Below are 23546 nucleotides of genomic sequence, written 5' to 3' on the forward strand. Positions count from 1 at the left end.
AGAAATGAAAATGCTTTCTACACAAGCCTCGCCCAGCTGCTTTTCCGCAGTTTTATTTTTGCAACCTGTCTGCGTTTCCGCGACTACCCTATACTGCTTTTCCGCGATTGAATTTTACTATAAGTTGTATGTTTTCTCCTTTTTTCGATACTTCCTTTTCGCGATTTTTAAATTGTCACGGTAAGTACTTTACATCAAACTGTTGCCGATATTTTCCGGATTATCATGTATCTCCCTGAAAAGTTCTACTCGATAGTACCACACTGTGATAAAAATTGAATGAATCACATACATGTATTACACTGGTCGGTGATGTTTTAGGTGCCATGGAAATTGTTCATAACGAACCAACTCGTGGTAACAAATATATATTACAAACGATGGATTTACTTATAGAAAGGTTAAATGTTTTAAATAATGGCGATGTGTCTTAACGATAAAGATAAAATATGCAAAGCCACAATTACAGATTGCCGAGTTAGAAACAAAAGGAATACTGACAACAATCTCAGTAAAGACAAAAAAAAAAAAAAAGAAAAAAAAAAAAAAAAAAAAAAAAAAAAAAAAAGATTGAAGCCGGTTGATAGCAGGGAGAAAGAGTATTTACCTGACTAACGGAAAGGATAAGTGCTAAATTAAATCCCAGAAAAGCAAAAAATATTATCGCGGAAAAGAAGTGTAATTTGTCGGGATTCTTTTCGCGGAAAAGCTGATTATAAATATTCACATTAACAGAATTTATATCTACCATAGCTACGTGTATGCTATAAACTGATTCACACACAAATAAATAATAATGTAAAATAAATTTCCACAATATGACAAGCATATTTTCGGACTGAAAAACTGTAAATCATTTCTATTAGACTCTGTATTAATTGTTACTAAACTTATCTTACTTATTGCTATATCGGCAAAATAAAACAAAACTTTGTAAATAATGAAATTCTTAATCCCACCTGAGGCACAGTCAGCGGGGGGGGGGGGGGGGGGGGGGGTCACTTACCACTAAAATAAAAAAAAAGAAGATCCGATTCAAAAAGAAAAAAAAAGTTAAAATATATATTGACTTCTTGAATATAGTCAAGTATTAAATGTAATCGATAAACACTCATGAAATTAAATTCAAGGCATTTACATGTCTTGTGTATCGGAGCAAAACCGGACGATTTCATATAAATTTTTGCATATATTTATACTCAGTAGGGTTCAAGGTAAATACTTGTCACCAGATGAGAGAGCAGTTCAGGTATGTTGACCTTGAATACACACGGGCCAAGGTGTCATATAGGGGTAGGGGGTTGGGTGTTGACCTGACAGGGAGACAGTGTACTGATTAGGCAGGTACATATAGGTGTCAGTTCTTTTGGTACGGGAGCGCTTCCGTCTGTCAGTGTACAGTATATACTCAGTTCATTTCCACGCCGAAATAGGTAAGATGTATACTGATTTTTTTTTTCGATTTCTAAAGGCAGTAGTAAGTAAAAATGGTTAAACATCTACATTATGATATATAATTATAATAATGATGAACTGAATAGAACATGCTCATGCATTATAAATTGTAATTTATTTTTTAGTTAGACACATAAGAGAAACAAATAGAAAAAAAAATAAATAGGAACTACATACTTGCACATACAGACAAAATTTGTAAATGTTATCAAGATCATGCATTACATTGTATATGCCTTTATGAATCATTTGGAAACAATCCTTTAGATAATTGATTGTGCATACATTTAGAATAGAGGCATAAAAATACAACTACATGTACATGTGTGTTACCAGACGATGCTTTTCAAATATTAATAAATAATTTTTCTGAGAAATGAATAACTTGTTATTGATTAATTCCATTATTGATAAAAAGATAGGCCTTATATAGATGCTGATGTTTTTTCAATTTATTTATTTTTGCACACATACCTACTGTTTTATTTTTCTATAATTATCAAAAGAAAGTTAATAATGGTCTACCTTTTAGTGACTCTGACTATTTAAAGAAATTATAATATTTCTATTTTTGACAAATAGTATTTCTTACAAATCGACAATCTGAATTAAAAAAAAAAACGATTGACTTGTATACCGATTATTTTATGTGCTAAATAGATTTAACTTTCGATTTACGCTCTCTGCTTGGTTACGGCCGGTACTTGACGTTTTTTTTGTTTGTTATTTATTTATGTATTTATTTATTTATTAAGTAATTCATTTATTTATTTTCTTAAATTTATATACCAGAGAATCAGATAAGTTATTAATTTCTCTCTCTCTCTTTCTCTCTCTCTCTCTCTCTCTCTCTCTCTCTCTCTCTCTCTCTCTCTCTCTTCAACAATTAAATGGATCGTAAATAAAATAACAAAACGAAAAATGAACTCGGGATATCTCGGGTGTTTCTTCTCAAGGTAAAGATAAAAAGCGAGGGTTTCCGAATGCACACGATAAACGCAAAACACGATACACTATAGAACCTGATAAACGATCTTCACGATAAACGCAAAACCTGATAAACGGAAAACACGATAGAAAACGCAAAACCTGATAAACGGAAAACACGATACGATAGGATACGATAGGATACACGCACGATACGACAGGATACACGCACGATACGATAGGATAAACGCACGATAGGACACGATAGAACTGTAAAGAATAACGATGCGGGTACTGTAGTGTTGCTCTCTTATTCTTAAAATTTTACTGAATTATCCTTTGTGTCCTATATTCCCAGGTATAATAATGGACACCTATTTTAGATCCACCCTAGCTGCAGGGAAGTGATTTGAACAAATATGAATCTGCACTAGTTTGGATTGCTTGCACATTGATAAGAGTGATTGTGACACTGTTGTTTTTGAGAAGAGAATTTTTAAGGATTTTTTCCCCTTTATAATCCATGTGAATATTTGATCCCTTATCATGCTTATTGTGGCCTTGCCTAACCCATTTGGTTTCTGCATTATATGGGAAAGCTTGCATAGAAATGTGATTTGCTTTGTAGTCCTGTTGCTTTTGGGAGCATTCATATAGATTTTTTTCTATAGATTATTCCCAAGTAGAATTTGTTCCCCTACTGAAGACCCACCCTACCCCAGGAGGAGAGGGGATATGATTTGAATCAACTTGAATTTGCACTACCTGAGGATGCTTGCATATTAATATGCCTTATCATATGGCCTTCCTGTTCTTGAGAAAAAGATTTCTTAGGATTACAAACTTTATTGAGCTATGCATTTACAAGTTAAAACTTGATTTACAATAGGAATGATCTGTTACCTTGACATGTGAGAAAGAATTTGTCTATAGAGTTTGAGAGTCATGCATTAGCTGCAAATTCTTCATTTGATAAGACTAAAGAGAAGTTGTTTACTGAGCAATCTGTTATACTGTTTTCATCTTTTACAGGTGAGATAAGCTCGAGGAGTGAGGAGGAGAATATGTGAAGATGAAGTGGTGGCTATACCTGTGTGTTCTATGGGGTTGGTCTGGCACTGCCATGGATATTGTCCCACTGGTCACGGATGGCAGGGGCAGTCTCAGACACATGGTTTTGGACAATCAGACATTGTTCATTGGAGCCACAAACCATATCTACCAACTCAATCTGGATCTAGATATGGAAACGAAGGTCATTACAGGTCCTCGGAATGATTCGCAGAAATGTGGAATTGATTTGAAGGCTTGTTCTGCTTTTTCTGAATTGTCACCCATGGACAACCACAATAAAGTTCTCCTGCTTCATTCCAATAAGCTTGTGATTTGTGGAAGTCTCTTTCAAGGAAAATGTGAAATTAGGAATACAAAGAACATCAGTGAAATTGACGTCACTGGAAACACCGCAATGGCATCCAATGAAATTAATGTGAACACCATTGCATTTATCACACAAGTGCTGAATAGTGCTACTAACGAAATGGAAGCTATGATTTATGTAGCCACTGAATTTACAAAGTTTGACAAGTCCAAAAATACCTTAGAATTTAATCTTAGAAGACCTGTCCCCCCGGTCAGTACAAGACTTTTAGACTTCTCACTTCGTGGAAAAATTACTTATGAAACAGAAAATAAATACATGAAACCTGGTTTGATATCATATGTTACTGGCTTTGCTTCAGGGAATTACAGCTACATATTGTTTAATGAAAAGAACCCAGATGACACAACACATAACTCCAAAATTGTACATATGTGTAGAGAGGATGATTTACTAAAAACTTTTCTAGAAATTCCATTGACTTGCAAAACAAACAACAAGACATTTAACATTCTGAAAACTGCAAAGTTATTCAAACCGAGACAGAAATTGTTGATATCACTGAAGGAAAAGTTCCCTGATCTGACTTCAGATGACGATGTGTTGGTGGGACTCTTTAGTAATAGTGTAGACAACAGCTCGGCCATTTGTCTGTTTAGTATGCCAGAAGTGAAAAAGACTGTGCTTTCCAACATAAAAACATGTTTGAGCGGAAATGCAGATTATGCAGCTAATTTAAAGTACAAGTATGGATTAAAATGTACAAAAGTAAATTTGGTAAGAGCATATTAGTGAAATGTATTAGCAGCTTAATTTTACCCACTGCAAACAAAATTAAGGGGGTATACAGGCATCACCTTGTCAATCTGTTTGTCCATCTGTCAAAGCATTATACATAATGGAGAAATTTTGGAAGTCCATACTATACAGAAATTGCTAATGTGGTCATATCCTTGACCCAAGGTCATTAAGGTCAAGTAGAATGTGTATAATTCCCATTTTGTCCATATACCCTGGTAGATCTTTCTAAAGGTTAATGGAAGTTCAGATTTCACACATTCCAGTCAATGTAAGCAAGTTTGATTTACCCTACATATACTGGATTCCAAACTTCATAAAATCCTTACAAACAAAGATATATTTTAGGGTCCAGTAAATGTTCAACCAAGCACCTATATTTACTCTTAAAATATGAACTGCTGAAGGAGAAACTTCAGACATATTGCAACTACATAATAAGAAGAAGTGGTGTAAAACAAATGTGGATTCCTAAAAAAACTCCAAAAAATTCTTGGAAAATTAAGATCTCCAAACTTTTCAAACATCAAGAGCATCAAACATATGATTTTTCTACACTTCATACATCAATCCTCACTAAAAATTAAAGAGCAGGCTTTTTGACACTGCATGTAGACACTGTTTCCTCAATGAAAATGGAACTCACAAATTTTCGTATCTTGTGACTGGTCATTTACAAAATTACTTTGTTTAAAATCTTTCTCATTCTATCATGTTCTATACAAGTATTCTGAAGTTGATATTAAAAAATTGATGGAGTTCCTCATTGACGATATCTACGTTGTCTTTGGAGACCAGGTCTTCCAACAATCTGGATTGTTGGAATTTTGATGGACACTAAATGTGCCCCTTTATTAGCTAACCTGTTTTTATATTCCATTGAAACAGAATTTATTCAAGAACTTCTACATGAAAAGAAGAAGTCTCTTGCTGTGGCCTTCAAGTCCACATTTAGATATATCAACAATGTTTTATCAATTAACAATAGTTAGCACTATCCCCACCCAAACCTCCTAGAGTGATACTTTGTCTTTAAAGGATACAGTCGTGAGTGTACCCTAACCAAAAGTCCCTAGGTTGTCACCCCCCAGGGAAAGACCCCCACCCAGATCCCAACTAAGCATCCCGCCTAGTGGCATCACCTGCAAGCTGCTTCTGCTACCCAGAATTCAGTGATTTTCCTCACCATGACCTATTTACAGCAGCTAAATTCGAACCTTACTTCAATGAACCCACATGCTATTTAAACAATAAACCTAGACAAAAATCACCTATAAATTCAGCAAATTGTGTTACGTTTTCCCTAGACCGACAGCCATATATCACAAATGTTAGGCGGAGACGCATGTCAAGTTACCTTGTACAGTTACCCATATGTGTAAAACACGAAACGAGAAATGAACTAATTATAAAGTTGCATTTAAAAATCCTTCAGCAAACCTCAGATTAGTCTGTCGCCTTCATCAAACTTCTGCTGTACAAGGTAACTTTTCATGCGTCTGCCTAACATTTGTGATATGGCTGTCGGTCTAGGGAAAACATAACACTTTGAAAAGGATAATAAACAAGCATGTGACATACGATAAAAATATGTAATTAACATTTAGGATAACAGTAGTTCTTTCTCTCACAGAATGGACAGTTTTTGGCCTTTCTCCTTTTCTGAGCTGTGTAGTGAAGTGATTAACGTTAGTGTCTGAGAAAGAAAACTTTCTTGCACTATTGGGTGTTCAAATCCCAGCTGGGGCAGTAAAAAAAAGATTTCTTTTACTGAAATCCAATATGGACCATGTGTCCCCTAGGCACCAACACCAGTCCTAAAAGACCAAACTTTATCCTACAGGGGACACCAATAATGTGATTCTCATGGCTGACAAAACAATTAGCAAGGCCATCATTAAAAATATCTTCGTTTCCCCTAACCCGACCCTAAAATCTCAAGTTGGGTAGGTAGGTAGGTAATTTTTTTTTTTCTGCACAGAAGTTTTGAAAATACATATTGAAAAATTGAATAATATCTTTGTGAATAAGAAAGAACCAAAAAAAAAAGATTTTAAACCGAATTTCATAATAATACAAATGAAGCAACATGTATGGTACATTAAATCACAAATATTATTCAATTGAACTTGTGAAATATCTCAGGCCAGCGTAAATTTATTGAAATCGAATATTTACAACAAGACAAGATTCGCAAATACTCAATCATCGGACATCCGAGTATATTTTTCAAACTTCTATCATATTTGAGTTCTTAACACAGACAAAATGTCAAGGGCCTCGCATGGCGCAGTGATTCCAGTGTTTCGTTTTGGAGTCACCACATAATTCAGGAGCTTATTCACAGGTCCCGACGTGGGACGTGGAGACTGGTCAATCAAATGAGACCGTAAAAAACATAGGTCCAGTGTCGCAGTATACATTTAGATGTTGGCACGAAAAAGATCCCTTACTGATGCTTAATGATCAATGGTCGTAAGTACCGAGTAAAAGTCTAAATTAGGAGCCCTCCACCAGGCAGGTGTTCAAATGTTGTCGCCTCATCAGTTTTTAAAGGTATATTAAAGGAAAGAAACAACCTCTTTTCAAGGGCCTAACTAAAGAAAATTATACACTGTACGTCTTAGGAAACCATACCATAAGTCAATTTTAAAGATTTTAACACTATTTGGAAAGAATGTACATGTATTTATAAACAATATTTAATCTACCCAAACCATATCTAAAATGATTATTTAAAAGTTTCATATGTCTAATGTTATAGTCATGAAGTTTACCCCAGAAATAAAAGGAATGAAGAAACGACATCTGAATTACATTTATCAAAATGAAATAATTAAACAAAAAAATATTTATAACTCCCATGGTCCTATATAGTAAAAATAGGACCATACATGAATTGTTTATTAGATTCAAACAAATGAAATGCAGTGAAATTTATTGATATGCATACACAAGGTGGACCCCTCATCTGCTCATGAAGAAGGCTTTGCCATGCTTACTACTTAATTTTAGAACACACATTGGTAAATACCATCTTAACACTCCTTAGTCATGGTATATTTAAATCACGAAATGTTTAAAGAGTGTAGGATTCTTATAAGTTTGAGATATATAATAAGATTGATACATCGCCGTTGTTTTATAACATGAACTAACCCTCTGTGACCACATATTGTGGGCGCCAAATGAGAGTTAAACAAAAGCCGCTGTTCTGATAAAAACGGATTTTGATGAAATTGTATTTTATAAAGTTAATAAGCAATAAAAAAGATAGTTGAATAATCTTATTAAAAAAACTTTTCAGTCGGCACGATTTAAGTGGGTCGGTCGCGTTAGGGGAAACAAAGGTATTTTTTATTTTGGCCCAATCAATTTACAGAACAATCGTATCAACAGAATGTGGGTATACACTGTACGACTTAAATGCAAGATCAACCCTCCAAACCACTACAATACCGTTTTGTGCAGTATTTAATTATGACATCAGACACATCACTTAAGTGACATCATATTTATTTTTTCTTCTCAGAAAATTACTGAAACATGTATTGATAGAGAAACCTCTGATTTGTAGCTTTGATCAAATCATATTGAACAGAGGTAATTAACTTTTGTTAAAGTGTAAGAGAAAAAGTTGAAATTCATTATGTAATAGCATAATATATTAAACAACTGTAATCGATATCTCCTTATGTGAAAAAAAAAGTTTTAGGGGATGAATTTTCTCTACTTGTTGTGTGCTTTGTTAATCTTGATATGTAAATGTTATTTTCACAAAGATTGGATAAAGAAGGTCACATATGTATATAGATTTTGTCCATTGCATTTCAAATGAATGACTAATAATTCTTGTATAAAATACTGTAGAACTTATTTACTGATGAGGAGTTGCTGTGTTCAAGTGCTCTTAATCTGATTATTGCTGGAAAAACACCTGTACTTGCTGCCCCAGTTGTCCAGTTTCCAGCTTCACATGAACCCCATAGTTTTGTTTCCTTGGCTTTGACTATCACCACAGAATTCACAGTGGCATTCATTGGGAGCTCTACAGGGCAAATCCGAAAGGTAACACATTAATTACAGGGCAAATCATGCAGGTAATGTTACCATGATCATAAGGCAACTCAGAAAGGTGTTATTATTATCACAGGGCAAATCAGAAGGAAACATTGTAATGTAATCATTCATAGGGCAAATTACAAAGGTAATGCATTTATCACAGGGCAGCTCAGAAATTGAAAGGTAATGTAATTATCACACCCAAAATCAGAAAGATAATAAAATCATCACAGGGCATATCAAAAAACTAATTTTGAAGGAAGGGTATCTCAGAGGGGTATAAAATCGTAAGAAAATGAGTAAAACCATCACAGTTTACACCCTTCTTTTAACTTGTCCCTTGTACTTTTCAATGCATGTTTTTTCTGTCACTCCTCTGACTCCAGTTAACTTGACATTTTCATGGTTATAAAATACTTATATCAGCATGTATGTTACAGAATCTGTTCCCAATAGACTTGATGCTTTGTTTACTCATACCAATTTCTAAGTACTCGTTAAAAAGACTGATGATGAATTTGTTCCTTAGGTTTTCCTGGAGACAGACAGCAAGGGAGAGTTGTATGATTCGGCCATTACTGTGGACGAGGGTCATGCCATCAGCCAGGATATGGTGTTTGACAATTCCCAGATGTATCTGTACGCCATGAGTGACAGGAAGGTAAGATCAAGCACCTGACTGACAGGGTACTGACTCTCTCAACAAAATGTCTGCAGTTTATCATCAAGATTTTTTTTAGTAATCTGGTAACTGCAGTAGCACATATTTTTGATCTGAATTCAAAGATAAAATCTAAGATAAACAGCCTCCACCCTGAATGGCACAATAGATCAAGATGTAAAAATACTGAAATGTTCTCAGTTTGTTATGAGGTTTATCACGGAGAGCATTATTCATTGAACCTTGACTTTTCTTATAGTTATGGGTAAAGTGAGGTATTAAATGTTCATTTGGGCTTAATCCAAGTCAATGTGGAATTTTCTTCATGTAAACAAATAAACAAGTAGGGGCATTAGAATTGTTATGAAAACATCTGTCATTGTGCGGTACTTGAGAAATAGCATGAAAAAAGAAAACGCTCTGCATTGTGGAGTGTTAGCAGGGAAGATTGAAATGTTTTGTCAGATGAGAAACTGAAATTTTTTGCAGTTTAAAATGCTTTTCTCTGACAGGCAGCCAGAGAAATAAAGCAGTTTTTATAACATCAGAGTAGAGGCTCTGAGAAACTCTATGTTTTTGTGTGTTTTGGGTATGCTAAAGCTATTTGGTGCACACTTTTGTTTTAATGAGCTCATCTAAGCACTCAAAAGTTTCCAGTTTGAAAGCAGTTCTATAAACATGCATGTAGTTATATTGAAGATTAGGATCAAATGCAGAAGTGGCATCTTCCGAAGTTTTTTTTAAATAGGGTGATTCATTCCTAAGAGTCTAAAGCTGTTGCAGAAATATGCACAGGAGTTGAGAAACTTGATGCTGTGTTCATACATATTTGTTTTATAATGTACTTTTAGGATAAGAGTCAAGGAAAATGAATGATTTGGCAACTGATTTTTAGCTCTACTGGTCAGAGACCAGAAGAGCTTATGCGATAGTAAGGTGTTCGTCGTCCGTCCGTCTGTCTGTCTGTCTGTCCGTCTGTCTGTAAACAAAACGCTACTCCTCCTACAGTTTTGGTCTGATTTCAATATAACTTGGCACACAAGTAGACTACACTAAGATACATAATTTAGTGCATCGGTTTTTGATTTCGAGGAACGATGTTGCCATGGTGACTAAAAATAGAAATTACTGTGAAATTCCTTTAAAACGCTACTCCTCCTACAGTTTTGGTCTGATTTCAATATAACTTGGCACACAAGTAGACTACACTAAGATACATAATTTAGTGCATCGGTTTTTGATTACAATGAACAGTGTTGCCATGGTTACTAAAAATAGAAATTTCTGTAAAATTTCTTTAAAATGCTACTCCTCCTACAGTTTTGGTCTGATTTCAATATAACTTGGCACACAAGTAGACTACACTAAGATACATAATTTAGTGCATCGGTTTTTGATTTCGATGAATGATGTTGCCATGGTTACTAAAAATAGAAATTACTGTGAAATTTGTTTAGAAATGCTACTCCTCCTACAGTTTTGGTCTGATTTAAATATAACTTGGCACACAAATACACTACACTAAGGTACATAATTTAGTGCATTGGTTTTTGATTTTGATGATTGGTTTTGCCATGGTAACTAAAAATAGAAATTTATGTAAAATTCCTTCAAAACATTACTCCTGCTACAGTTTTGGTCTGATTTCAATCTAATTTGGCACACAATTAGACTACACTACAATACATAATAGTGTGTATCGGTTTTTGATTTCAGTGAATGGTGTTGCCATGGTTACTTTAAATAGAAATTTCTGTGAAATACTTTCAAATTGCTACTCCTCCTACAGTTTTTGTTTGATTTCAGTATAACTTGGCACACAAGTAGATTACATTAAGATACATAATTCTATTTATTGCTGCATGTTGCAAAGTTTCAAATCCGAGTGCTACTTTTCCTTTACATACAGACCAGTAGAGCTACAGTCTCATCAGAGACTTCTGGTTAAAAAAATATATGCTGTTTAGAAGCAAAAAATATTTCAAGAGTATCATAGTTTTCAGTAATTATTATTCAAATTCAAACTTTTATTTTTGTTGTAAAAAAGCTAATCTCATGTGTCCACTTCATACCAGAGAGTGATTGTGTCGGTTTTTCTTCTTCATCAAAGTATTATACTGACCATGACCAGAGAACTCTTACATCAAGACTTCAAACTTGGAACATAGAAAGATGAGATTAAGAGATTTTGACCCACTTTTCAAATCAATGTCAATGTTCGATTCTTCACCCAAACATTTTTGACAATTTAAAAGTTTATGAAAAAGTTATTTTGAGCAGTATGCAAGGGATGACACCAATAAAGATTATATAAAAACAGAACTTTGAAAGGGATACTTGTTTGTATTTTTAAAATAAACAGTATCCATAGTTTTCCCTTAAGAGGTTTCTTTATATATACCACAGGAATCTGAAGTTATTATCATAAAAAAAATACTGTAAAAAAAATTTTCCACCCTCAACTAAAAAGTCTTTATAGTTGATGGTGAACTATTTTTTTCCAGTTCCTTTTTTTTAAATAAAAAACTTCAAACTCCTGTGAAGATCTGCACCACAGATTACATCCCCTCCCTGAGCTATCTTTGGAATTATATCTCTTCAACATGATTAACCAAAACTGATCACTTATTTTCAGGTGGCCAAGATTCCTGTACAGAACTGTTCCCAGTACACCACGTGTAATGAGTGTCTGTCAAGCAGGGATCCCTACTGTGGATGGTGCACCCTGAGTCACAGGTCTGTGTCACTTTTATGGACATGTCGGGGTTTTTTCAGGTGACCTAACTCATTCATGTCACCAGTTGCTATCTGTTTTTGTTCATCTTCGAGCGTTAACATTTGAATATTTTCAGCTTTTTGTTTGGAAACGAAAAACCAATTTAAACCAATTTTGGCATAAAGCTTCTATGGGTAAAGGGGAACAAAATTCTTGAATATAATTGTTCTTGCTCCCCCCCCCCCCCCCCCACTTGGCCTGAAGAGTTCGACTAAGACCATCAAAATTAATGCTATCTTTAAAAGTCTTTTACTTCTGGACATCAAACAGTCAAACTGTTGGCATGATGTTAATAAGCATTGAGCACTACCAAAATTAAGAAATTCATGACCCCTGGGTCAGGGGTTCTGGAGTTCAGGTGAGGCTTTATTGATTATACAGTGAAAATGCTTACATTCTTTAAAAAGCTTCTTCTCTTCCCATGTATACTTAGAAAACAAACTAAGTGAATGTAATTGTAAGCAAGGGTGCCTCTTCCAAACTTGTGAAATCATGCCCCCTGTTTCGGGGTTCTGGTGTTAGGGTGTGTCTCTATGAATCATGTAATAAAAATGCCTTTTTTTTTTGAAAATCTTCTCTGCTCCTGAGTATAAGGCAAGCAAATGAAGTGCATTGTTATGATAAGCAGGGGTGCTACTTCCAAAATTGTGAATTTCATGTCCCCTGAATCAGGGTTTCTGGTGTTAGGGTTGGGCTCTGTTGATCATAAAGTGAAAGTGCGTAAATTCTTTAAAAATCTTCTTCTCCCTCCCCTGGGTATTTAATAGATAAACTTTTTGTATGGTTATGATGAGTAAGATTGATTCTTTCAAAATTGTGTATTTCATTCCCCCAGCATCAGGGATTCTTGTGTTAGGGTGTGGCTTTGTTGATCATAAATCAAAAATGCATAAATTATTTAGAAATCTTCTTCTCTACCCTTGGGTATTTAATAGACAAACTAATTGTGTGGTTAATATGATGAGCAAGGGTGCTTCTTCCAAAATTGTGAATTATGGCCCCTGAATCAAGGGGTTTCTGGTGTTAGGGTGGGGCTCTATTGGTCATATAGCAAAAATACATAAATTCTCTTAAAATCTTCTTCTCTGCCCTGGGTTTTTAATAGACAAACTAATTGCAAGGATGCCTCTTCAGAAATCGTGAAATTCATGGCCCCAGGGTTAGAGGTTCTGATGGTAGGGTTGGGGGCTCTATTATATAGTGAAATGCATTATTTCTTTGAAATCAAAATGCACTTATGTTTTGAAAATCTTTTCTACTCCATCTCAGAGGCAAAGTATAAAGTTTTAATGAGCAAGGGTGTTTTCATCAGATCTTTGAAATTCAGGACTCCTTGTTCAAGTGTTCTTGTGCTGGGCAGGGCTTTATTGATTTTGTAGGGAATTTTGTACTCTACTGATTGAAGTTATTCCCCTTTGCTTATTCACCTATGATAATTATTCACTGTTATTAATGTTATTGACAGGTGAATTGAATAAAAGAATTGTACAAGAATTTATTTTTAATATATAACAAGTACATTCATGGTTTTCAATGGTCAGGTAGACTTGAAAGTAATAGGTAAATAAAAATGTGATCAGAATATCTTATCTTTATACTTTAAATGATCATCAAAGACCAAGAGAGGCAAATGTATTGCTCATGGAATATCATTACATTCAAGTCTGTATGGTGATTGTGACAAATGGGAGTGTATTAGTACTGGCAAATGCAAGCAAGTAAATTGATCTAACTTATGATTTATTACTGAGTAACTATTTTGTTCATCCCTGATCACCCTATTGTCTTGCTTTTGGGCAATATATCTTCATCTGCCAGTTTTTGTTTTATTTTATAACCTCTATGGATCCTTTACAGTAATATAATATCCTCAGGTGACTGTTGTGGAGCTGCAGTCTCATCTAGGACTGGTTCATTGAAATAGTGTGACATTTTCACATTTACTTACTTTCATGTCCTTGTATTTGGTTGAACAAAGCTGATCTTGGTGACAATTGTCTCCATTGCAGTTCTTTCATTACTTAATTTGTTTATTGCATATAAGGGCTATTGAATTTATCTGTTTATTTTTGAATTGCAGATGCTCACTGAAAAATGAGTGCTACAATCCTACACCTACTCGCTGGGTTAATGGTCCAAATCCCAGTGACAGCTGTATAGCGATCCTGAATGTCTCCCCACCAATGGCCCACGTCTCACAGAATATCACAGTAAGAGTTGAATCACCACAAATATTATAATCTCTTAAATACTAGTATGTAGAAGATAGTCCACGCTGCACTTCACTAATCAAAAAACAACAACAACAGTGAATGCATTGTAGTGCATTGTAAGAGGACGCTAGGATTTATTTCTCATAACAAACAGAGCAGTACTATTATAGTTAAATGTAAACCCTCGCTGGCCAGGAAAAACATAGTAGATAAAAAATCACAATTTTGTATTGTGTGTAAAAAACTATGGAAACCTGCAGCAATTATTAGGTAACCAAAATGAATGGCAGACTCATTCTTACAAACCTATGTATAATATGTAAATTTTTTTTTTTTTAATTTCCAAAATACTAAAATGAGACTTGCTCAGGTAGAGCGTGCACTAGAAAATGAACTCTAACATTACAAGAAACTATTCAAACACGTCATTTCCAAAATCTAATTTCATTGGCTGTTACCCAGTATACAAATGTTACTATATACATGAAATGAGACTTCCATTTCAGTACACACAATTTGTTTACATGTCGTTAGGACAACTATTTCTCGGTATACTATCATAACGCGAGAAATTATAATTAAAGGTGGTCAGGGGGCAGGATTACATGTAATTACTCTATCTACCTTTAAAAAACATGTAAATAATAAAGAAATCCAGTCCCTACCATCACATTATCAAATAAAATGATTTCAATCCCCCACCATGCACTACAATCAAAATAACCACCCACCCTACCTTACCCATGCACACATGCATCTCCACTGTAAATATTCTGTTCATAATTATTTGTAGTGATCATCAACAACAAAGAAAACCTAACCATTTATAAAACAATGGCAGCACATTCTGACCACAAGTTTTGAAATCTGCAAAACACTCATTTTAAGATCATATTACTTTTTGTTTTTATAGCTGTATTTAACAGTCCATAAGAACCTACCTAGAGATGTCAATACAACGTACAACTGTGTGTTTAGCTTTCCTAGTGGGGATCAGAAAATCTCCCCAGCCGACCTTAAGAGTTATGGGATTGAGTGTCAGAATCCTAATGTTGATGACCTTAGCTTGACCTTCAGCAGTACTCTGGGTAAAGGTTGAAATTAAAATGCATCACAGCCACATTATCGTATGATATATGTATTGTTTTGCAAGATGTCAGCATTATCCTAAAGGCTTCATATTTTACAAAACTTCAGCAAATTATAAAATCTTTACTTATATATATATATATATATATATATATATATATATATATATATATATATGAATAAAAAAATGATGTTTCATTTATCAGTTTGAAAAATCATGCACACTCTTATGTGTGCGTGTTTTCTGTACATGAATGTTTAAGGAGTTTTGAACCATGTTTCCCAATGATTTCTTAATGCTCTTATTGAATTGATTTTTGTTTTGTGTAGGACACATTAATATAAGTCTGGGTATTCAGTGTGTGCAGACAGGACAGGTTATTGTGTCAACACCTTATCTTCTCTACAAGTGTAGCAGCTTCTCCAGGTGAAATAGGGACCTTTAATTATACTATTGTTGAATTAGATTCTTCTAATTAAGTATATTATGGAATCTGGGTAGGGCCTTGTAGTTCAGTATTGCATCATCGCACCATTGAGGTTTTGGTTGATAGTGCGATGACACGATAATCCAATGATGATGGTGTGATGACGTTGAAGCGATAGTGAAATGACAATGATGCAGTGGCGCAACAATGCGATGATGAGGGTACAATAAGGATGAAACAATGTTCACTATAGCTCCGTTGTGTTATCCCACCATCGTCATCACATTGTCGCACCATCTCTTCATCATAATTGTGCTACTGCACTGTCGCTTCATCATCATCGCACCCTCACTTCATTATCATTGTGCCATCGGATTATTGTGCCATCATCCTTATTTGATGCTGGATGGTGTGATAGTGAACTATGTGGGCCTAGCCAGATTCCACAGTATTCAGTGTACTTATGCTGCCTTGAATATACAATTTATTTTTTATGCCCCGCCATGAATATGGCCGGGGCATATAGTGTTTGTCATGTCCGTCTTCCATCCTTCCGTCTGTCCTTCCGTCACACTTTGCATTTAGCTCTGTTCAAAGCTCAGTTTCAAAGAAACTATCCAAGATATTTTTATCAAACTTCATATGCTGATAGATATTGATGAGAGCTATGCAACTGCATCAACATTTTTTTACCTTGACCTTTCCTTTGACCTTGACCTCACTTTTCTTAAATTAGTGTTTAGCTCAGTTTTAAAGATACCATTCAAGATAGTGTAATCAAACTTCATATGCTGATACATACTGATGAGAGCTATTCAACTGCATCAACATTTTTTGACTTGACCTTTCTTTTGACCTTGACCTCACTTTTCTTAAATTAGTGTTTAGCTCAGTTTTAAAGATACCATTCAAGATAGTGTAATCAAACTTCATATGTTGATACATACTGATGTAAGTTATTCAACTGCATCAACATTTTTTGACCTTGACCTTTCTTTTGACCTTGACCTCACTTTTCTTAAATTAGTGTTTAGCTCAGTTTTAATGAAACTATTCAAGATATTTTTAACAAACTTCATATGCTGATACATACTGATGAGAGCTATTCAACTGCATCAATATTTTTTGACTTTGACCTTTCCTTTGACCTTGACCTCACTTTTCTTTAATTATTGTTTAGCTTAGTTTTAAAACCATTCATAATATTTTTATCAAACTTCATATGCTAATACATACCGATGTAACCTTTCAACTGCATAAACAATTTTTTTTTTACCTTGACCTTTCATTTTTTTTTTTCTTGACCTCACTTTTCTTAAATTTGTGTCAAACTTCATATGCTGATACATACTAATGTAAGCTATTCAACTGCATCAATATTTTTTCACCTTGACCTTTCCTTTTACCTTGACCTCACTTTTCTCAATTTGTGTTAAAATGTTGCATTACTAATATACCCTCAGAGGGGCATTCATGTCCTATGAACATATTTCTAGTTTTCTCAATTTTTCAGTTGTTCGAGGTGTGTGGACAATGTTTACTGGTGTGACTGGTGTATCAGAGGAAACAAGTGTCTGTACAACACTGATCTGTGTTCTGGGGAGAAAGTCAGTAGTCGAAATGTATGTATGATATGTTGTCTCTAAAATAATATTTTAAGGTGCATTGGAAACAAGAAAATATATTGAAATGGCCCAGAAATATTTGGATTTGCAACCATTTTAAAAATTATATGTTTGTGTCCCTAATATTGGCTATGGCACTCTTTTTATGAACTTTTTAGTCTATTTACATTTGTACCCTATAATTTTAGCCCTGATATACAATTAAAGAATTAAATGAGATAGAGAGTTCAGTGCTTAAATAAGGCCATTTCTTTAGTTTTGGACAGGCTCATGCCAGAGGAAAAATGAGAATTTGCTACTATGAGAGTATCTTCTAATGGGCATAATCCATTGTGTTTAACAATAAAGTTGAGCTGTTTATATTTAAAAAAAAATCTGTTTTAGAATTATACAATGTATGACACCATTTTCAGGATACTTATGTACAAAACGACACAGAATATATTGTAAGTTACGTTGCTATATATAGTATATAGATCTGCCTTTATCAGACTAACGGCCTGCATCTGTTTCTATAATTAGCCATCGTCTTATTTTCCACTTCATGTAATTATTCACCATTGAGAACGCAAGCATCACTGATAAAATAAAACATGTAAGCTCCCACAGGTTATGCATAATAATTATGAATTCCTCAGAATATCTTTGTTATCAACTATACAGAGGATGTTTTACGTAGCTATCAATCTTCTTTTTGCAATAGAGCCTTTTGTTTTGTCTGCATTTCTACATGTGACAGTTCACTTCCATTTGACCATGCATTTTATTTCTTGGCAGCTAGATGCTGAAGTTTCAACAGAATGAATTTTTTTTTCTTATTAATTTCTCTTTAAGTTACCATAATATGTAGAATGTGACATGTTTTAAATGACATTATGTGCTCCTTATTAATAACTGAACTAGAATTTTTTCTCTGCCATGCTTATTGTTGCTCAGTACTAGGAGGGACCAGCAAGACATGCATACTACATGATGCAAAGAATTTTAGCAGATACTGGCTTAAGTTATTTTTAATAGTCTTCTTTGCCGAGTTACCTGTAAATTGCTTCTGATGTCTATAATTATTGATTTGAGACATTATATCTTTGCAATTAAAACATTATGTTAGCTGTTGGGTGAAATTTCAAAGATTTTCCATATAAAGCAGAGTCCAAACCTTGATTTAAGCTGATTTTTTTTTTTTTTTTTTTTTTTTTTTTTTTTGTACATTGAGTTCAAAATTTTCAATAAGAATTGCATGCAGGTTATTTTGGTAGCTAGGTCCTAGGTTTGAGTTTCCTGCCATCTTTAGAAATCTTTTGAACAGTTTGTTTCTTCCATTAGTGGAGATTGGCTACCACTGGCTCAGCTTTCTTCATTGTGAAAATAGTAATTGTAACTTACTTCAGGTAAAGCTTAGTTACTACAAAGAGCACCAGCTATGACTTATTCACTCACTACATGTATCTTAAAAGTATCAATTTGCTTTCAAACTGGAAATACTGATTTCATGTGTTTGACTTCTTTCTTTCTTAACTATGAACTTAAATGTACTATGGCATTTTATGATATACATGTTTTGCAATACACTCTATTTGATACACATTTGATGATATATCTGATTACTTCTCTATGATATACAATCATTATGATACACCTCATTACTTCTTTTTTATATACATGAACATGATACATGTAATTACTTTTCTGTGATATACATGTATAATGATACACCTGATTACTTCTCTGTGATATACATGTATCATGGTACACCTCATTACTTTTCTCTATGATGTACATGTATGACGATACATTTGATTATATCTCATGTATGATACACAATGAAATATTGGAGATGACGAACAGTATCCAAGCTCAAAAGTCCATTTAAACAACACAAATCAGAGGTAGAGCAAATACAGACCTCTAAAACATCAGAGGTTGGATCAGGTGCCATGGAGGAGTGAGCATCCCCTGCCGACCAGTCCCACCTGCCATGTGCTCCTTGTCATGATTGGGAAATAACAGAAAAATTCATAGACAATATAGTGTATAAATAATGGTCTAATAATTAGTATGAAAAATGTCAATCAGCATTTGACTTAATGATAGATTGTATTTTCTGACAAGGTCATTATATACAAGTATCTTGGTATGCTTCATTACTTCTATATTATATACAAGTATCATGATACACCTGATTACTTCTCTATGATATACATGTATGATGATACATTTGATTATATCTCTGTATGATGATACACTTAATTACATCTCAATCTGTATATTTGCTATCACATGTATGCTAACATTGTATGACTATCAATATAAAAATTGTAATTCACCCATTTTTAAGACCCTGCAATCGTTCTGTTATGACTGTAGATCTTAACTTGGTATTAATTATATGTTTTAATGCTAGAATTTTTGAAAGTCATATTTTACTTTCACACTGAACACAAAAGTTACTGATAACAAAAACAGGTGTTACAGCCATCAGCTAATTACATTTCAACAAAATAAAGGCCACAAAAATTTTTATTATAAATGTTATACAGATGGCAGGTTCCTTTTTCACTATTTTAAAGTATACTGTTTTTATAGTTCTCTTACAGGAGGTACCAGTCCATTCAGGACTGTTCTAGTTTGATATTTATATAAACCAAGATTTTTATAGTTTTAATTCAAAAGTTTGGACATTTAATCAATGTTTAAATTATATTCTGATATATGCTTTGTTAATGTCTTGCAGGGTAATGAAGGCAAAAGAGGGAAGCAGTTTTGCCCGATGGTGGATAAAACTCAGACAGGCCTTCTGTTTATACCACAGGATCAGTCCAAAACAATCATTATCCAAGGAAGGAATTTCCCTGAACCAGTATGTGCTTAGATCATTTATTTACAAGAAATGGAAGTAAATAGTGTGCTTGAGTATTTCAACATTGATACTTAGCAAAACTACTATACATGATGCAATCATCATCACACACTATAAATCTTTCAGATATATTAGATAAATCCCTTTTAAGTATTCAAACTGTGTAACAATTTTCATCACTTGGAGATGCTAATGCATAGTTGCCAACTCACCCGATTTCGTTGGGTTACACCCGATTTTTCTACCCTTAACCCGATTATTTTTTATGACCCGGTGGGTCATGCTTTTCACCCGATTTTTGCCAAACAACCCGAAAATCTCCCGATTTCCGGATTTGGTTCGTAAATTAGGTTGCACTTTTAACTTCCAGTAAAACCCAAGCTGGTATACGTAAACAATGCCGATGGCTATGTTCAGTAGGCCGTGTACCAGTAAATTATCAGTGCAGGCGTAAACAATTACCTGAGAGTTGTTTTGACAAAACAGAGTTTGAAGTCAATTTAAAATGGCTTCTGATAGAAAGAGATCGTTATCAGGGCCAGCAGGAACAAATTGAACCAAGAAAATGAGAAACGATATTTATGTACATATCAAGGAATCTTGGAAAACAACTTTCATTAGTTGAAATAAAGTGTTCGAAGATAGTGTAGGCATAACTGTACATTTAATAGCACTTGTTAATTAAATTAATTCGGGTTAGGAAAAAATAACTTCAAAAACCAAAGTGAGAATACTTTCAAATTTAGCACAAACTTTCCATGTACTTCAAATCAGCAATGCAGATTCTGAAAAGACTTTCCTTTAAAAAAAATTGCACACTTAATTCAGGTCAATACTGAATAATGAAACCTTCAAAGCTCTTTTAACATGTAAATTTAATCAATATATATTAAATATTTTATCATTGTAATTAAAGCCTTTAATAAAATAATTTCAATACACAAATACTTATATATACATATATATTAATTTGATCATGGTACTAAATGTGTCGTGAATGTCGTTATGCGCTATGACCAGATTTTTTACTTTCCAAATCTGGTCATGACCAGATTTTTACATGTTGGAGGTTGGCAAGTATGCTAATGGCTTTTGACCCATTGACTTACACCTGACACTAATACCCAAGTCACATTTAAGCCGATGGTTGGGCAACCAGATTTTTTTCATCTCACCAGCTGAAAAAAAAAATGACACTTGTATCGAGCTATGCAGAGGATTTTCTAGGAAATTCCTAGGAACACTGATAACTTTAAAAGTTTAAATATTGTTGGCCAACTGAATACCTTAATGTTGACCGACTTGACAAACTGTCTGCTGATGGTCGGATGATGATACAGGGTTCATCAATGGACTTTTCAATGACTGCTTCAATTGAAATTTCCCACTGATGCAAAAAATAATTTAAATAGCCTGACGGCCACAATATTGATGAGCCGATGAAAAAAGAGGTCAAAATCCAGCAAACACAATGGCTGATAAACTCCTAACTGGTGCCGGAAGAATCCCATTTTTGCCCTTACCATCGGCTGTTGGTTGTTTTTGGAAATGACAGGGGTTTTATAGTGGCAGGTATTCATGAACAATACTTCTTTATTGCATTCAGCATCAATTCATTTAAGATGATTTTTTTTGATAGGATGAATACAGTGGAAAGATCTACCTACCATTGTCTCAAACCCTAGATGTGCCTGGAAGAAGGAAATCGGCCACAGAGTTAACCTTTGATATCCAAAAGGTTTCTACAGCCAGTATTTTATTTAAGATAAAGACTATTTAAAAGCTTTGATTTTGATTCAATAGTAAAGGATGTTGAGAAAAATGTTGTACATCAAATATATTAAATCATTGACTGTGACAAACTGATGATAATGGACTGGGGGGGGGGGGGGGGGAGTTTAAGTAAAATCCAAATAATTCAACCACAGATTTTGTCTTTTCAGCATACTTTAAGTGTTATAGAAAATGTATACACATGTATATTTTTTTCACAGATAATTATGTAGTTTTTATACTTTACTGCAATTTAATTTTTTTTAGATTAATGTAGCTATACCAAGTGGAAAGTTTGATGCACAGATGAGTGTTTTGTGGACCAATCAGAAATTTGTCATTGAAAATGATGGACTAGAAGGTAAGTTTAAGAGAGTGTGCCATCAGTAACCCTGTTTCCTGATGTGTAAGAGAGTGTGCCATCAGTAACCCTGTTTCCTGATGTACATTAAGGTGCATTATAATGAAGAAGAAAATCAAAGCCAAAAAGGGGGCTTAACAGCTGATCAAGAATCTAATAAATGTACAAATGTATACACTGTAAACAAACTTAATTTGCATGGCTAATTTGGGTTTTGTTTAGTTGACCTTGGAGTGTTTTAATATACCTGTACTTGTAAGCCTTTTCCTTCGTTTCAGTGACTCTGTACAGCTGTAGGGGGCAGGCTAAAGGTGATTGTAGCTTCTGTAAGAATCTGGAAGATACTCATCCAGCCATGAATTGTAAATGGTGTGGAGGACAGTGTATCTACAGCCAGCAGAGCTGTCCTCAATCCATGTGTCCAGGACCCAATGTCACCAGTGTAAGTATGGCAACATGTAGTGTATTATTAACCTAATATCACCAGTGTAAGTGTGGCAACATATAGTGTATTATTAACCTTATATCACTAGTGTAAGTGTGGCAACATGTAGTGTATTATTAACCTAATGTCACCAGTGTCAGTTTGGCAACATGTAGTGTATTATTAACCTTATATCACTAGTGTAAGTGTGCCAACATGTAGTGTATTATTAACCTTATGTCACAGGTGTCAGTGTGGCAATATGTAGTATATTTTAACTTAAAGTTACTAGTGTATGTGTGGCAACATGCAGTGTATTATTAACCTTATGTCACTAGTGTAAGTGTGGCAACATGTAGTGTATTATTAACCTTATGTCACAAGTGTCAGTGTGGCAATATGTAGTGTATTTTAACTTAAAGTTACTAGTGTATGTGTGGCAACATGCAGTGTATTATTAACCTTATGTCACCAGTGTAAGTGTGGCAACATGTTATGTCTAATTAAGGTCTACCATATTATTCTAGTTATGTCCTGTTGGATATTATTCTGATTGATCATATTGTTTGTGAAATAGTTCACAATGGGTTGTCATAGGTACTCACCTTTGTAGCAATGTTTAGACAAAATAATCAAATGGCATTATAAATACTTTTATGAGTAAAAAGTGAGGTAAACATTAACCTTGACCTTTTGTCTTTCAATCATTTTTTTGT

General features: G+C 34.1%; 1 protein-coding gene across 5 annotated transcripts in view; it reads left to right on the forward strand.

Moving 5' to 3' along the window:
- Window positions 1-23546, forward strand: part of LOC133195770 (plexin-B-like) — a 63000-nt gene that overhangs the window by 23486 nt on the left and 15968 nt on the right. For 4 of the 5 annotated variants that reach the window (XM_061331702.1, XM_061331706.1, XM_061331701.1 and 1 more), the window contains exons 2-14: window positions 3415-4540; window positions 8432-8629; window positions 9153-9284; window positions 11920-12020; window positions 14141-14270; window positions 15187-15361; window positions 15693-15789; window positions 17304-17412; window positions 17829-17861; window positions 20147-20272; window positions 21912-22010; window positions 22313-22406; window positions 22685-22848. In XM_061331702.1, coding sequence (XP_061187686.1) covers window positions 3455-4540; window positions 8432-8629; window positions 9153-9284; window positions 11920-12020; window positions 14141-14270; window positions 15187-15361; window positions 15693-15789; window positions 17304-17412; window positions 17829-17861; window positions 20147-20272; window positions 21912-22010; window positions 22313-22406; window positions 22685-22848 — 2544 coding nt within the window. In that variant the 5' untranslated portion in view covers window positions 3415-3454. The remainder of the gene's footprint in view (window positions 1-3414; window positions 4541-8431; window positions 8630-9152; window positions 9285-11919; window positions 12021-14140; window positions 14271-15186; window positions 15362-15692; window positions 15790-17303; window positions 17413-17828; window positions 17862-20146; window positions 20273-21911; window positions 22011-22312; window positions 22407-22684; window positions 22849-23546) is intronic. The other variant, XM_061331705.1, reaches the window with a different exon arrangement.

The sequence above is a fragment of the Saccostrea echinata genome, unplaced genomic scaffold, assembly GCF_033153115.1.
Source record: "Saccostrea echinata isolate AGI-Se365-2 ecotype Australia unplaced genomic scaffold, CSIRO_AGI_Sech_v1 ptg000029l, whole genome shotgun sequence".
Taxonomy (NCBI): domain Eukaryota; kingdom Metazoa; phylum Mollusca; class Bivalvia; order Ostreida; family Ostreidae; genus Saccostrea; species Saccostrea echinata.